Here is a 15,245-nt window from a genome sequence, read left to right on the forward strand (position 1 = left end):
ACTCGGAGCTGGAAGCGTTAAAGTGGGCAATGGAGAGTATGCGACAACACTCGACCTGTCAGAGGTTTGAGACGGAATGTAAGGACATGATTGCAATGATAGAGCAGCCACAAGATTGGCCCAACTTTTCAACTGAGCTGGAAATCATTCAAACTCTTCGGTTATGTTTTTCGGATTTCAAGATAAGCTACGTTCCAAGGACGCAGAACGAGATTGCGGATTCGTTAGCTAGGAATGCACGTTCTTTTCATAGATCCTTATGTTTTATTGGTTGTTCTATTCCGGTTTGGCTTCCCAGACCACCTCAAGTTTGAGTAATAGAATAGCCGTTTGCCGTCAAAAAAAAAAAAAAAAAAAAAAAAAAACTGTCAACTTAGATAACAAGTAAGTAGTTGGTTTTTTATTCCGGTCTTTATTGGCAACTATATTATATTTCTAGCTTTTAATGGCCCAACTGTTCTCAAATAGCTTCAGAATACCATCAGTTTGACAAACAAATTATTTCTTAATTGATACCTTTCCTTGTATATAACGGCAAGTAAGTCAGCATATCTGGGAAGAAAATCTTATTAAACTAATGTTCAACGATAAGAAATAATTATTTAGTCCAGCTTACGAACACTAATTTAATTTTACCCTAATCATTTCACTTCGACTATGATATATTTTTATTTTTCAATTAAATTGTTAATTACTTCATATGATTCGATATATCCTCTGACCGGCTTAATACAAGTTTTAATATTAATTCAACGAGAAAAAGTCTCGTAACTGAGTTGGTCAAAGAAAGATAGGTAGTAGACTTGGTACTTTTTCAGTATCTTCTATTATCAATACATACGCATACAAACAAAATTGATTTTTATAGAATTTCAAGTTACTATTATAAAAATAAACTAAAGTGGTATATAGTTAGCTACATTCCATCCAAATAGGCAAAACATAGCAACTCTGTTGACTTGCCCAAAACTTCTCTACTTCTAACAAATGGATCTTGATCAAACTTTCATCCAAGCACCAGAGCATAGAGCAGATTCCAACTCCATCCCTAACCAACCCGAAGAAATACCCGTGATCGATCTCTCACGTCTCAACGACCCTGAAGATATCCAAAACGTGATCTCGGAGATTGGTGATGCATGTGAAACATGGGGATTTTTCCAGGTGATCAATCATGGTGTGCCTTGCGACGCAAGGAAGCGTGTGGAGGAGACGGTGAAGATATTTTTCGATTTGCCTATGGAAGAGAAGATCAAAGTAAAGAGAGACGAGGTGAATCCAGCAGGGTATCATGATGGAGAACACACGAAGAACGTTAGAGATTGGAAAGAAGTGTTTGATATTTATTTCAAAGATCCAATGGTTATGCCTTCTTCCACAGATCCTGAAGATGAAGGTTTACGAGTTGTTTACAACAAGTGGCCTCAATTTCCTTCTGATTTCAGGTAAGTTATTTTAATTACATAAAGTTATGATTATGAGAGACAACACTAACGTAATCCGGTTAAGATATTATATATTTTTATTTTTATTTTTATTTCTAATATTTGACCTTAAACATGAAATTTTTCTTTAAATATTGAACTTTGTACTAAACTTTATTTATCAAATTATAGGATCAGTCTATAATCTATACACATTATAATTTTCTTTTAATTTTGTAACCAAGTTAACTTTGGTTTCTTTCTTATTCTTGATTTATTATTCTCTATATTCGATTAAAAATACAAACTTGAAAAGAAATACAAACTTGAAATCCCAATATGATCAGAACTTCATCACTTCTCCACAACTCTATTGAAGGCACGTGAACGCTATCTTCCAACGCTAGCATATGTGATAAGTTACAACTTACACGTAGGACTACGCCGGGGCGTTCGGATACCCATTGGCGTTCGGGTCGGGTTTTTTGGATTTCGGTTCTCTTTTATAACACATCCTAGGTCTCATTCTAGTAAATTTACAAGTACGGATCGGGTTCGGATATAAGACATCGGGTTCGGGTCGGTTTTGTATCACATCATAGAACCCATAAAGTAATCATATATCATTAGGATTCGGGTTATATCGGATCGGTTCGGATATACCCGAAATAAAATCTAAAATTTAAAAGTAAAACATAAGAAATATATATTTATTTATATATAATTAAGTATTTAAGGTAGTTATTTAAATTTTAAATACTTATTGTTAGATAACTTATCAAAATAAATATGAAATTGAATATTTGAAGTATATATTCATGTTTCATATAATTATATTGTATATTATTTTGGACATTCGGAGGATATTTTTTTGGATTTTTCGGTTTTTCAGTTTTTCGGGTTACCCGTTCGGGTTCGGTTAATAACACTTCGGGTTCGGATATGTTTTGTACCACCTTACAAGACCCATTCGGATATTTTTTACATTTCGGACCGGATACGGATCGAGTTTTTTGGTTCGGGTTCGGTTCGGATTTCGGGTTACGGATATTATGCCCAGGCCTACGTAGGACATATCAAACAAGAATTTGGAGGAAAAAAAAAACTTCTTTTTCAACGGTGTAAACTAATCTCTTCTCTCTTTTTTGTTTGTCTAATTTGATTCTAGGGAGGCATGTCAGGAATATGCAGGCCACGCTGAAAAACTAGCGTTCAGACTTTTAGAACTCATCTCATTAAGCTTAGGCTTACCAAAAGAGCGTTTTCATGATTACTTCAAAGAACAAATGAGTTTTTTCAGGATAAATCGTTATCCACCATGTCCACGGCCTGACCTAGCTCTAGGTGTAGGTCACCACAAAGATGCAGACGTTATAAGTCTATTGGCTCAAGACGAAGTTGGAGGGTTACAAATTAGTCGCAGATCGGACGGTGTTTGGTTTCCTATTAGACCCGTCCCTAATGCTCTTGTCATCAATATTGGCAATTGTATGGAGGTAAAATTCTTCATATTATATCTCATTTTAAAATATATAAATTTAAATATCGAATTGTAATGACTGTATATACTATTAGGTATGGACAAATGATAAGTATTGGAGTGCAGAACATAGAGTGGTGGTGAACTCAACAAGGGAAAGATACTCAATACCGTTCTTCTTGTTGCCTTCACATGATGTGGAAGTGAAACCATTAGAAGAGCTTCTGAGTCCTGAAAACCCTCCAAGATACAAAGGATATAAATATGGCAAGTTTTATGTCAGCAGAAACAGAAGCGATTTTAAAAAACTTGAGATCCAAAACATTCAGATCGATGACTTTAAAGTTGTAACTTAGTATTACTGGTACTATGTGTGACTTTGTTTTATGAAGCTGTGATCTTATAATGTAAGCCCTTAATGTAATAATGGTGTGTGAGACTTGAGTCTTGTCAGAAACAATAAATTTGATAATGTTTAATGAAAGTTTGTGAGGTTTTGGTGACAACCCAAATTAGTAGTGGAAACTGACGCTTTCTTAATTTCATGTAATGACAGAAACAGAAATAAGAAAACAACATAAGGTAGTTGACATGATGGATAGCCCAATAAAATTGATAGGTTAAAACTTTAAAACTTCGAAGTTTTAACCTAAAAATATGATGTACGTACCAACTTTTCTTTATTAACCAATTAAACTACATATGCCATTTTGTGTGTTCGGTGAGATTGAGTTTATGTCGGAAACAATACTCTGACCTTTTTGACGACGATTCCATCTACATACATAGTTGGCTTCTTTTGGTACTCTTTTCTCCAAGTGACCTACCGTGTGATTAAGATTCCTGACTACAATTCCTAATTAACCTACTGTGATTAAAATAAAACTAATTTTCACATAAATTCGTGTACATTCATTTTATTAATCCAATAATTAATAAAAACTTTAGTTTTCGATTGACACGAAGTCTACGTGGCATTTTTTCTATTAAGCTAACCTCAACGGCTCAACCGCACCGCAAATTATTTTGATATTATATCCTGCAAAGGCAAATCCAATAATAGCCTTTGTACTACCAAATCAACATAAGAATCACCGCAAAAACCGCCATGGGACGACTCGACGAAGCTTTCATCCAAGCTCCGGAGCACAGACCCATCCATCATCTCACAAACTCCGGTGAATTCATTTTCTCCGACGAGATCCCGACCATCGACCTCTCTTCTCTCCAAGATCCCAATTGCGACAAGACAACGATCGCCACAGAGATTGGTAAAGCTTGCGAGAGATGGGGATTTTTCCAGGTGATCAACCACGGCTTGCCTTTAGACCTAAGGCGTCGCGTAGAGAACACGGCGGCCGAATTCTTCAACCTAACGGCGGAGGAGAAGAGAAGATTGAGAAGGGACGAAGTGAACCCTATGGGTTATCACGACGAGGAACACACCAAGAACGTTAGAGACTGGAAAGAGATCTTTGATTTTTTCTTGCAAGATCCGACAATCGTTCCGGCGACTCCGGAGCCGGAAGACACCGACAAGAGAAAGCTTACTAACCAGTGGCCTCAACACCCTTCCGACTTCAGGTGATCATTTCGGACCAATCTCTCATGCATCTGTCTGAATTATTATGGCTAATCACTAGTTCGGCCCATTAACATGGATTTCGGCCCAGTGGGCCTCATTAGATTCCATTTAGTATGATTCTAGTTATCCTGGAAATGAATTTTTACCACTTAATTTTCCTGGTAGAGAGATATGCCAAGAATATGCAAGGGAGGTTGAAAAGTTAGCTTTCAAGATTTTGGAACTTATCTCCATTAGCTTGGGTTTACCGGGTGATCGGTTATCGGGTTACTTCAAGGAACAAACGAGCATTTTGAGGTTCAACCATTACCCTCCTTGTCCCAACCCCGAGCTAGCATTAGGCGTTGGACGTCACAAAGATGGAGGAGCTCTTACCGTCTTGGCCCAAGATAGTGTAGGTGGATTACAAGTGGGCCGTAGATCGGATGGAGAATGGATCCCAGTGAAACCGATCCCCGATGCTTTGATCATTAACATTGGCAACTGCATGCAGGTAAAAGATGAATCATATCACCAACTATCAATCAAGAGAGATTAAGAAATCAATATAACTTAAAAATATATTATATTTAGTTTTGATGAATGTAATTTGGTCTTGTAACGTATGTTGTGGAGTAGGTGTGGACAAATGACAAGTATTGGAGTGCAGAACATAGAGTGGTAGTGAACACAAGCAAAGAGAGGTTCTCAGTACCGTTCTTCTTTTTCCCGTCGCATGAAACCAACATTGAGCCATTGGAGGAGCTTATAAGTGAAGAAAACCCGCCTTGTTACAAAAAGTGCAATTGGGGAAAGTTCTTTGTTTCGAGAAACAGAAGTGATTTCAAGAAGCTCGAAGTTGAGGACATCCAGATTGATCACTTCAAGGCTTAATTAATCGCATCATGTTTCATTAGCAAGCGTTCCTAATAATGTATCATCGGTTTGTAATTATTATTAGCTAAATATTGATTTCTTATATTCGGTTAAGGATCTCCCGTGGCCCATTTTTAGTATACTTGTCTATAAATATTCATACCTTAAACCCACAATTCCTCCGACCATAGAGTACTCGTGAGCAGACGTATAATTAACGAGAGATTTTCAATATCATTATTGTTCCCATTACAACCCTTAAAATTAAATCATTGGACAAGCTCCGCCTTGTCACACTGATTACCAATTGGTGCCGTGAAGTTATGTTTTTTTTTTTTTGAGAATTAACCGTGAAGTTAAGTTACATGCAACATAAGTGGTTTTAAGAAGCTAGTTGACGGCTATACATGCATAAATAACTAGTGTGACCAATGCTTTGCTTTTCTATCAGTAATCATACCGTTAAATAATACGTATCTAATTGGATTTGTATACAGCATAATTAGGCTTATATTATATGTTTTGTAATCAGGTTTACACATTGCGCAGTTAGTTTTATACATATTGTATAGTTCTTTTAATTTGTACTCTATGTATGCTGTAATTCAGTATATAAAAAGTAATTCGGTATATAATGATTTGTTCATGCTCTAGCTAAATGTATACATAGTGTACCCGGATTATATAGCCTGGGATTTGTACATAACATAATCTCACTAGATTTATCATTTATGCATGATATATCTAAACTTATAGGTACTATATAATCAGATTTGAGTATATAATTGTTATATGTACTTTTGTATTTTGTGTCACATGATACAGCTAGCTAGTAGCTAGATATTACATGGTATATTTAAATCTTGTATTTATTTTTTTCATAGTACAAATTCTTAGAATCAAGAACAAAGAAAAATACATTCTTTTTATTTTTTGCTTAATGAAAAAGACATTCTTATAGAACACGTACCTTATATAAATTACTAGTGGTATTATGGCACTACGCGCCAGGTTCGTATGTTTTGTTTTTAATAAATTTTAAATTAATTTTATGGTTTCAGTAAATAAAATATCTTTAAATATATGAAGATGTAAATATGTTGAAAAAGAATGATAATTTTCTGATCCATTTGATAGTTGTTAACGATTGTAGTATACAACTTTGTTTTGAAGTTGGTTAGGTCAAAGAACAATATCATAAGTGGCTTTCACTGATCGACTCAATAAAAATAGAATAAATAGTTGATAGTTGTAATAAAGTTAATATAGTTGAACTTTAAACATTAAGTAAAATTGATGTTCGAAAATGAAAAATGTAGATCTAGACAAATAAACCGAATCCGATCCAATAAAAATGAATATGAACTATTCTGAACCCGACATAAATACCAAATAGATATTATTTTATGATATTTCAGATTATGGGTTTTATCCAAACCGAACTCAAACCTAAATGGATATCTGATAGTATTCGAAATATTCAAAATCCCAAAATGAACTTATACCAAACAGTTCAAACATGATTTCAATTCCTAATATTTATCCAAAATACACTATGATATTGAACATCTAAAATAATTATCTATTATTTAAATGACACAAATTTAATTTAATATATATTTTTGGTATTTGGAAAATATTAATGTTTTTATTTTTGGCAATTGCATTTGAAATTCGTTAATGAATAAGTTTTGTGCCTAACTTTAAACAATAATTATCTTAGACGTTTCAAAACTGTTGGGTATGCCTAATTCATTTAGTGTAAGTGTCTCTGTAGTGGCTCAACTTTATTTGCCTTAGAAGACGATCAATGAATATGTTCATCCAAAACATACGCAGAAGCTGAATAAAAAATTGTTATCTTTTTATCTAAGGGAACTAATCCAATAACCGGTGAGATCAAAGGGAGTAGGAACCAGAGTGAGTCCAATTTCCAATCAACTCAACCATGATCAGTCCATATCTGGGAACTCATCCAATATGTTGATCAAGCAGACGTTCTTCTAGGGGATCCGTTAAGGAGCAAGCACACCTGCTAAGCGGACCTAATGTATTTAACTGTAATCAACATCTTACTTATTTATAATTCCTTACCAAATGCATTGTGTGACTGTTTGAATTTATATAAAACGATTAAGGTTTAGACGTTAGTCATTGTTATTGCTTGATCATCAAGGAATCAGAGGTTTTGTTTTCGTAGTAATATACTGTGTTATTCCGAATCGTTTTTGTAAGACTTGATATCAAGTTTCTCAGCTAAGTAAAAGTTTAAAACAAATTTTCATATTTTCTCTTGTGTGTAATGGACTCCTGAGTTTAGGTCATGTTTTGGGTTCATTCTCTCTTTTTATTATTAATGAAATTTATGTGACAAAAAAAATAATAATAGACGATAAGCTTTTATAAATGGGTTTTATAAAATAAGTTTGCGACCAAAAGGTTTCTGGATGACCTAGCCAAGAAAATAGAAAGCAACAAAAAGAAGACCGAAATAAATCATAGAAGGGAGTTTGTAGACAATTTATTTAAGCTAAGAAGATTAAAAAAAAGGAAAATCAGTAACGGGCATTGAGCTTGGACATTCCCAAAGCTGGGAAGCTAACCATTGCGTTGTTTTTTACGACGTCAACATCCTCTGGAAGTTGTGCACCGTCAGCTGTGACTCCACCCGAAACAGGTTCTACAACGCTGCAACTACTCGCCCCTGTAGCTTCCTCTGTAATGCTACAAGCAACCATACCAGTGTGGTTTAGAGGGACAACGTTAGTAACATTACTGGAGGGCTGAGCTTTAACTGCTCCAGCTCCTGGCATATCATCGCCAAGGTTATTGGCACCTCCCTGCACAAATACAAGTAAAAGACTTAAGTCCTAGAAAATATAAAAGGCTGAAGACTTTAGAACAATAACTTGTAAACATGTTTACCAACTGATTAAAATTACGTTTCCAGCAAAGTTTGGGAGTGGAGGACATTGGTTACTGTCGAAGATCCTTGATATGCGAAGGGCTGATGCTTTGAAAAGAAGTTGAATGGAGAAAGCTTCAACCGGTGAAGGCGCTGCCAACTAAATTCTTTAAGCGCTGTGGCAGGGGTCTCTAATCTGGGTCATCCACACCTGGGTCCTGTACAAAAATGTAGGCGTGGTTATTCTACAAACATGAACTTGCGCAGAAAAATCATAGAGTTAAGATTAAAAAACTTGGAAAAAGTCATAAAAATGAAAAACCTTGAATTAATACAATAACTATATTTTCACTTTTATGTATTCTTTGCAATGAAATACATTGAAGACAAAATAGTTACGGAAATAAATATCAAGCAAATGTTAACCATGAATTTAAGTAAATAAATGTATTTGTTACCATAAGTTAGGCAACCTCAGCATCTGTGAGCCTAGTCATCTCACCATCAAATGCTATGAAACCTTCAGAAATCACAACGTCGAAATCGTTTAGTGGTTATTACTTTACAAACGCAACTAAGATGTGTACTTCTAAGAGACCCAAATAGCGCAAGTCTATGCATGATCACCTGAGAACACCAACATCGTTGTCATTATATCAAGCTGCATATGTGAGTATTATAATCCGCTCTAAAGCTTTCTATAGAATTTTAAGTAGGAGGTGTAACACCACTCATTAGTGATATCAATACTATCAACTTCACCGGCACAGAGGAACTCCACATACTGTGGTCAAATAGATTAGAGAGCATTTTAGTTTACAGACAATAATCAACAAAAGACGAAGACTGTTAAAATAGCACATGTGGCCTGTGGGTCAGAGTTAAGGACATAAGCGTTAAGCTCAGCAACAGTGACGGTCTCAACTTTATGTACACCTTCGTATTGAACCAGAGGAAGTAGCGACATCATGGGGAATTTTTTTGTTGAATCCAAAGTTTAAGAAGGTGAATAGGAAAACATGAATTTAGTTAACAGAACAAATAGAGGGATTTAATCTTACTCTTCATAAAGACTTTGGCCATCGCACTTTCTTTGTCATAGTGGAAATGGGTGCGTTTAGGATGAGACTACCTGCCATGAAATTAAAAGTAAAAACTTTAGGAGCCACGGCATGAAGTTGATGATTAACATGATTAAGTTGACCAGAAATCCTAGTACCTCCAAACACCTTAGGCTCAACACATGAGGCCACCAATTTCTCATGCAGGAGAGTGGCCATCCCATCGAACACACTTAAACAAATAGTCGGCCCCTGAAGATTGGTACAGGTTTGTTATTTCAAAATTGATAAAACAACCTTAAAAACTACTGCATCTAACCAAAATTTCCAAGCAGTGAGGCTTTAACATACTGTGGTAACTGAATGTTAACCATAAAACTCTGAATACTCTGGAGTTCACTGTTATAGGTGGTTTTGAACCCCATGACTTCACACACAATATCTATATCTAATATGAACCGTGAATAAGTAAATCATTCCATCGTCAAACCAATGAATTTAATCTAACCAATATGGAGTGAAACTGTGGATAAATAAAAAATTCTCATCGTCAAACCTATGCATAAAAGTCATACAAAATGGCGGAAAAGTTTATAAACTGACCTGGAAAGTAGGTGTTTGTGTTGGCGAGTAACATCATCTCATCATAATTGTCCTCAACTCAGAAAGAAGCAGTTGAGGATTTGCCATGATTGTAACTTCCTTGCAGATTCTTACTTTCTTAGGTATAATTGAACACTGCGAGACGACAAGACGCACAAAGGCGGAGATGGTAAATAGCTATGAGATTCAGGAGTTCTATGAGACTAATTAATGAATTCTTAGTTGAGATCCATGATTGAAGGACATAATGGTGTTAAATAACCGAGAAGCCATTTCGAATGGGGGATTCGTAAAGCTTGACAGAGAAAATGTAGATGAGAAGACGATGAAAGCCAGAGGTTAAAGAAGAAATCGCTGAACAGATTAGGAGGTTGAGACGTTACGGTGAGTTCATTGTCGATTAGTTTTCTGAAAAAATTGACTGTCAGCTACGAAGGTCGTCGAAGGCGAGAAACCCCTAAGTTTCAATGGGATTGACAAAATGATGTATAAAAACCCAAACTAAACTTCAATCTAAACAGCAAAACATACGCTAAGCCCATGATAAGTTTACAAAGACATCGATAGTTGAAATTTTTTAGCTGCCACATGTCCAAAAACGCCCATAGGTGAGTGATGACATGGACGCATGAGGAGAGACTCAACCCAACTTTATTTTATAAGATATAGATTAATCTTAAACGTTCTTATAGTACGAAGTACATTACGTATTGTACCCATAAGTCAAAACCTTCATTATATGCATAATTTAAAATCAAGAAAACAAAAACAAAAACAAAATCAAGATAATGCTAATTTGTTTTCCAGTAATATTACATGTTAGTGTAGTTGCATGAGCAGTAATGAAGATTTTTCTCTTTTCATAACCATTTTATTTCAATTTCCACGCGCGTTTGAAACACCCGCAGACCCAATTCTCTCTCTCTCGCGGCGACTAAACCTAATCTCCTCAATCTTCAATTCGGTGGTTTCAACCGCCGCGTCTGGCTCCGTCGGAACCTTAGCTACGGCGAGAGCCTCCTCTGAACCTTAGATTGTTGCCCACCTTCCTGCAATGGCCGCTCCTTCTGTTACAATCTCAGACAAGACCTCCGCTCCACCTACCATGATCTCTGACAACAACTCTGCTTCTCCGCGTGCGATCTCCTCCGACAATCAACCTCTACACCACTCACCACCCTTAGCTACCACCGGTACTCCACCTCCATATCACTCATCTCCCGGCATCGTTATGAAGCTCCGCCACCGGTAATCTCTGCTGAAGCAAATTACTCAGATTCTGATTCTCAAGATGAGGAAGCTGTTCAACGAACTGGTTTTGTCCCTACCTTGGGAGCTTGGTCAAAACCTCTCCATTTCACGCCAGCTCCAACCCCCCCTGAACCTGCAACTCCGAGGTTTGGTGTTTTGGAGGCTGTAAAAAGTCAATTAGTTTCATTTTGGCCTTCAATCAGTGATACTACTCTCAACTGTCAGAAACAAAAGAAAGGACATATAAAATATCCTGAGAAAACTGTGTCTTAGCTTCCGGTGGAGAATATTCCACCTCCAGCTCTCAAAGAAGATGGTACTCTTAGGTTTCCATGGGCGGCTCGTATGAACCAAGCATCGAGAAATCTTTTTCGGGCTGCTGAACCAACTTACCGTTTTGATGGTACTCCTCAGGTGACAATTCCATCTAAAGTTCTTAGACTAGGTCTAGAAAATAAGGAAGAATACATAGTTGGCCAGTTTCATAGATGTTCATGTCCTCCTGGTGGACTTATTCATGCAGTATTGAATAGGTTATGGGGTCGAGAATGTGAGATAACCTGTCGTAAGCTAGGTGACTCTTCTTTCTTGTTCCATATTCCCCACGAAAACACTCGCAAATGGATTATTCAACGTGGAGTATGGCATATTGATGACTGTCTCCTCTTCGTAGCCCCTTGGAGCCCTGTTAACTCATTCAAAGTCCCTGAGATCTCTACTTTACCGATGTGGGTTACTCTTAAGAACATCTCAGATTCATGTTTTTCAAGATTGGGCATCAGTCATATAGCTCAGGGCTAGGAGAACCAATGCTTACTCACAAACCTCGCTTGAATCCAACAAAAATGGGAGAAGCAAAAATATTAGTGGAAGTTGAGCTAGACAAACCTTTTCCAAAACTCATTGCTTTTGATGACAAGCAAGGTAATATCTATTTGGTAGATGTTGAGTATTCTTGGATCCCAAGTGCTTGTGAGAGATGTGGAGCTCTTGGTCATAAGGCAAAGAGATGTCTTCTCCCTGCTGCGTCTATAAATTCTGATCCGGCGACAAAGGAAACTGATAAACCGGATGATCAAGTCCCATTGGTGGACATCAATCACTTGCTGCAAAGCGGCAGGTCTGTGTCCAACACTCTTTTTCCTTCTGTTCATCAATCATCCATGAACATTGAAGAATGTTCCATCACTGAACCCTCTAAAACTGAAACTACCAATATGGTCTCTCCTTCGCATGAGGTACTTTCCCCCTCTTGCTCAAAATTGGAAAACACTTTGCCTATTTTAGCAGTTGGAAACACTGCTCCTTCTCACTCACATGTTATGGAAGAAATTTCATCGAAATCAACTATTTTGGAGAGCTCTCAAGTCTTTGATCATGAGCAGCTCAGTGGTCTTTATTCTCCTCATACACTTAACCGTCAACAATTTCGTATGGAACCGGAAATTCCGTTGTCATATGAAAAAGGAACAGGTTTTGAAGAAGTTGGAGATGCTTCTAGTTATAGTCTAACTAGAGGAGGCAGACCAATTAAACCAACCCAAAAAATTCAAAAAATGGAATGGACTAAAGCTAGAGAAAGAGGCAAAAAAGGTCATCGTGGCCGAGGAACCTCCTTCAATAGTTAGTTTGTTTCCATTTTATCATCTCGGATTCATTGTTGGATCTTAGTCTAGGATCTTATTGTATCCTTTGCTTGTTACAATCTTTTTAAAACTTATAGGTGAAAACTCATCTCTTGTACTACTTATGCATTTTAACTTAAAAGCCTTTTTACAAAAAAAAAAAAAATAACCATTTTATTTTCTCTCAATCTTTCTGTGTCATTTGTTTTATAGTTGACAATGTTTTTTGTTTTTCAAATATTTTTTTATAATAATATTTTTTTGCAAATGGAGGAAATTGAATATCAATATATTTTTGTTGATAATATTTTATCTGTGAAATTGATAAAGGGCTATATGTGCTACAAAGAAAAGGAAAAGAATAGTTAAATCAAAAGAGAAAAAAAGAAACAAATATTAAAAACAAAACAAAAAAGGGAGAGAGAAATAAAGATGGTGGAAAAAGAAGAGTAGGTGGGGGGAGGTCGGCTTTTGATTAGTTAAATTAAAATAAAAAAAAATCCTGATCAACCGATTCGACTCACCGAGTCGAAGGACAGATTCAACTCGCTCGAGAGCTATACAAGTTGGTTTCTTTTTTTTCTTTTTTCAAATAACATTTTTCAAATAACATGTTTATTTTTTGCTTGGTTGGGTCAAGGTCAGGTGTAAAGGAGAAGAGAGAGAGAGAGAGAGTGTTGGAAGTTGAAACACCCCCTTTGACCATAATGAAAGCGTTTATACAAAACTCTCTTCAGATCTGAGAGGGGCTTCTCTCAGTCTCTGTCCGCGTATTCTCTCCGGCGTCGTTTCATGATCTGACTTTGGTCTTTTTCTTCTCCCCTTTTTTTTTTGCTTCTTTTACTTTGGTCACAGTTTCTTCTCAACATGCCACGCCCTTTCTTCCACAAGTTGATTTTCTCATCCACTATCCAAGAAAAACGCCTGGTAACTCCTCCTCCTCCTCCTCCTTCTCTTCTTATTAGTATTTGCAAAATTGAGTGTTTAAAGTTGGAATCTGGTCTCGAGTTTGCAAGTATATGCGTTTTTATTCGTGTATGTTGTGACTGACACTTGTTAGATTTCTTGAACTGAATCTGGTCAAGGTTGTATTTTTTTTTGTTCAGTTTTGTGAGCTGAAAAATTGTGCTAGGAAGATTGAAAAGTTTGGTCACTGTTTGGGTTTGCTCGAAAATTGAGGTTGGAGAAATCTTCATCTGGTCTAGAAGTTGTGAGTGTAGTTTGGGATATGATTTTACATGTATGGTTTTGTTAGATTGATGCAACTTCAGAGGAGGAGAACATGTTCAGATCTGTTTGTGGTTTCTCTCTTTTATTCACTCTATTTTGACTCTCTTTCTCTGTTTAACTCATGAAGGTCTGAGATTTTAGATTCCTCTTGTGAGTGAAAAGTAATTTGACTCTTTTTTTATAAGGTCTCTTTGCTTTGTTTAGAGTAAGAAGTCATTGACTTTTTTCTTAATAAGGTCTCTTTGTATGTCTATGTTACAAGACTCATTGCTTGTTTTCGTAAATTAAAAAGTGTTTTTGTGTGTGTAGAAGAATAAAAGTACATTTATGATCCAGTGATTAGTCATCACTTGTGCCTACACCTATCAAAGTTTATGGATTAACATGAACAGAAATTCGATTACTAGTTGGTTCTCAGCTTAGCATATATAAATAAAGATCATAGGAGTGATGACATCAGCAGTCTATACAAAGATAAAAAAAATTATGAGAAATCGGCCAAAAAAACACTGAACTTTGCGGGAATTGCCAAAAGAAACCTGTACTCGAACCTGACCAATAAAACCCCGATTTTTTGTTGACGTTTTTAGTTAATTCACAAACTTACGGTTGACTAACCAAATTAACACACCGTTAACCGACAGTTAAGACAGTGTTAACTCACCGTTAATTATTGCCGTTTAGTGAAACTACGTCGTTTCATTCAGTTGTTTTGTTAAACACAAAATCTCAAGACGACGTCGTTTTGCTTAATTAAAATTGTTGTTGCTGCCTGGACTCGAACCCGTGCACTCGTGGTCGTAAGGGGGTATTGCCACTGAGCTAGTGGACTTTTCGGAAGGTTATCACACATGTTTATTTTTATTGATCAAAAGATGTGTTTGATTGCAATCAAACAAAATGAAACCCGTGTTTGAACGTAACCCTAATTTCTCAAATCGATTTGGGGATTTCTCTTGTAGAGATGGTAAAGACGAAGTTCACAAGGAATGGAAAGGAGGTAATGATTTTCGGAGCGATGAGGAATTTCGATTACGGGAGTGACGAAGCGGTTCAAGAGTCGAAGAAGGGTGGAGAACGCGATGCTTCTGTGAGTTTGCCATCGCTGGAGAGATCGAGGATTCGTAAAAGCGTTGAAGGGATATCGATGTTGGCATCTACAGAGGTGTCGAAGGCGTCGAAGACTAGGCGGGGAACTTCATATGGGTCGCCTGCGTCATCTCCGG

General features: G+C 36.5%; 4 protein-coding genes across 4 annotated transcripts in view; all 4 read left to right on the forward strand.

Moving 5' to 3' along the window:
* The first annotated feature begins 915 nt into the window (after positions 1 to 915).
* Positions 916 to 3,410, forward strand: LOC106295252 (flavonol synthase/flavanone 3-hydroxylase-like). The gene is made up of 3 exons (XM_013731105.1): positions 916 to 1,445; positions 2,593 to 2,920; positions 3,000 to 3,410. The coding sequence occupies exons 1-3, from the start codon at positions 988 to 990 to the stop codon at positions 3,258 to 3,260; spliced, it is 1,047 nt and encodes a 348-aa protein (XP_013586559.1). The 5' UTR covers positions 916 to 987; the 3' UTR covers positions 3,261 to 3,410.
* Positions 3,411 to 3,875: 465 nt separating this feature from the next.
* LOC106295251 (flavonol synthase/flavanone 3-hydroxylase-like) lies at positions 3,876 to 5,477 on the forward strand. Its single transcript, XM_013731104.1, has 3 exons — positions 3,876 to 4,488; positions 4,655 to 4,982; positions 5,108 to 5,477. Exons 1-3 carry the CDS (start codon positions 4,013 to 4,015, stop codon positions 5,360 to 5,362), a joined length of 1,059 nt encoding a protein of 352 aa, XP_013586558.1. The 5' UTR covers positions 3,876 to 4,012; the 3' UTR covers positions 5,363 to 5,477.
* A 6,532-nt stretch (positions 5,478 to 12,009) lies between these two features.
* On the forward strand, positions 12,010 to 12,792 carry LOC106345140. The gene has a single exon (XM_013784396.1). The coding sequence runs from the start codon at positions 12,010 to 12,012 to the stop codon at positions 12,790 to 12,792; it is 783 nt and encodes a 260-aa protein (XP_013639850.1).
* A 447-nt stretch (positions 12,793 to 13,239) lies between these two features.
* Positions 13,240 to 15,245, forward strand: part of LOC106296097 (B3 domain-containing transcription factor VRN1-like) — a 5,038-nt gene continuing 3,032 nt past the window's right edge. Inside the window, exon 1 of the mRNA XM_013732152.1 lies at positions 13,240 to 13,716. Coding sequence (XP_013587606.1) covers positions 13,657 to 13,716 — 60 coding nt within the window. The 5' untranslated portion in view covers positions 13,240 to 13,656. The remainder of the gene's footprint in view (positions 13,717 to 15,245) is intronic.

The sequence above is a fragment of the Brassica oleracea genome, chromosome C5 (assembly GCF_000695525.1).
Source record: "Brassica oleracea var. oleracea cultivar TO1000 chromosome C5, BOL, whole genome shotgun sequence".
NCBI lineage: Eukaryota > Viridiplantae > Streptophyta > Magnoliopsida > Brassicales > Brassicaceae > Brassica > Brassica oleracea.

Coding starts and splice junctions, on each gene's coding strand:
- LOC106345140 (XM_013784396.1), top strand. CDS start 12,010: ATGGGAGAAGCAAAAATATTAGTGGAAGTTGAGCTAGACAAACCTTTT.
- LOC106295251 (XM_013731104.1), top strand. CDS start 4,013: ATGGGACGACTCGACGAAGCTTTCATCCAAGCTCCGGAGCACAGACCC. Junction 4,489..4,654: donor CAACACCCTTCCGACTTCAG/GTGATCATTTCG, acceptor TTTTCCTGGTAG/AGAGATATGCCAAGAATATG. Junction 4,983..5,107: donor ACATTGGCAACTGCATGCAG/GTAAAAGATGAA, acceptor GTTGTGGAGTAG/GTGTGGACAAATGACAAGTA.
- LOC106295252 (XM_013731105.1), top strand. CDS start 988: ATGGATCTTGATCAAACTTTCATCCAAGCACCAGAGCATAGAGCAGAT. Junction 1,446..2,592: donor CAATTTCCTTCTGATTTCAG/GTAAGTTATTTT, acceptor ATTTGATTCTAG/GGAGGCATGTCAGGAATATG. Junction 2,921..2,999: donor ATATTGGCAATTGTATGGAG/GTAAAATTCTTC, acceptor ATATACTATTAG/GTATGGACAAATGATAAGTA.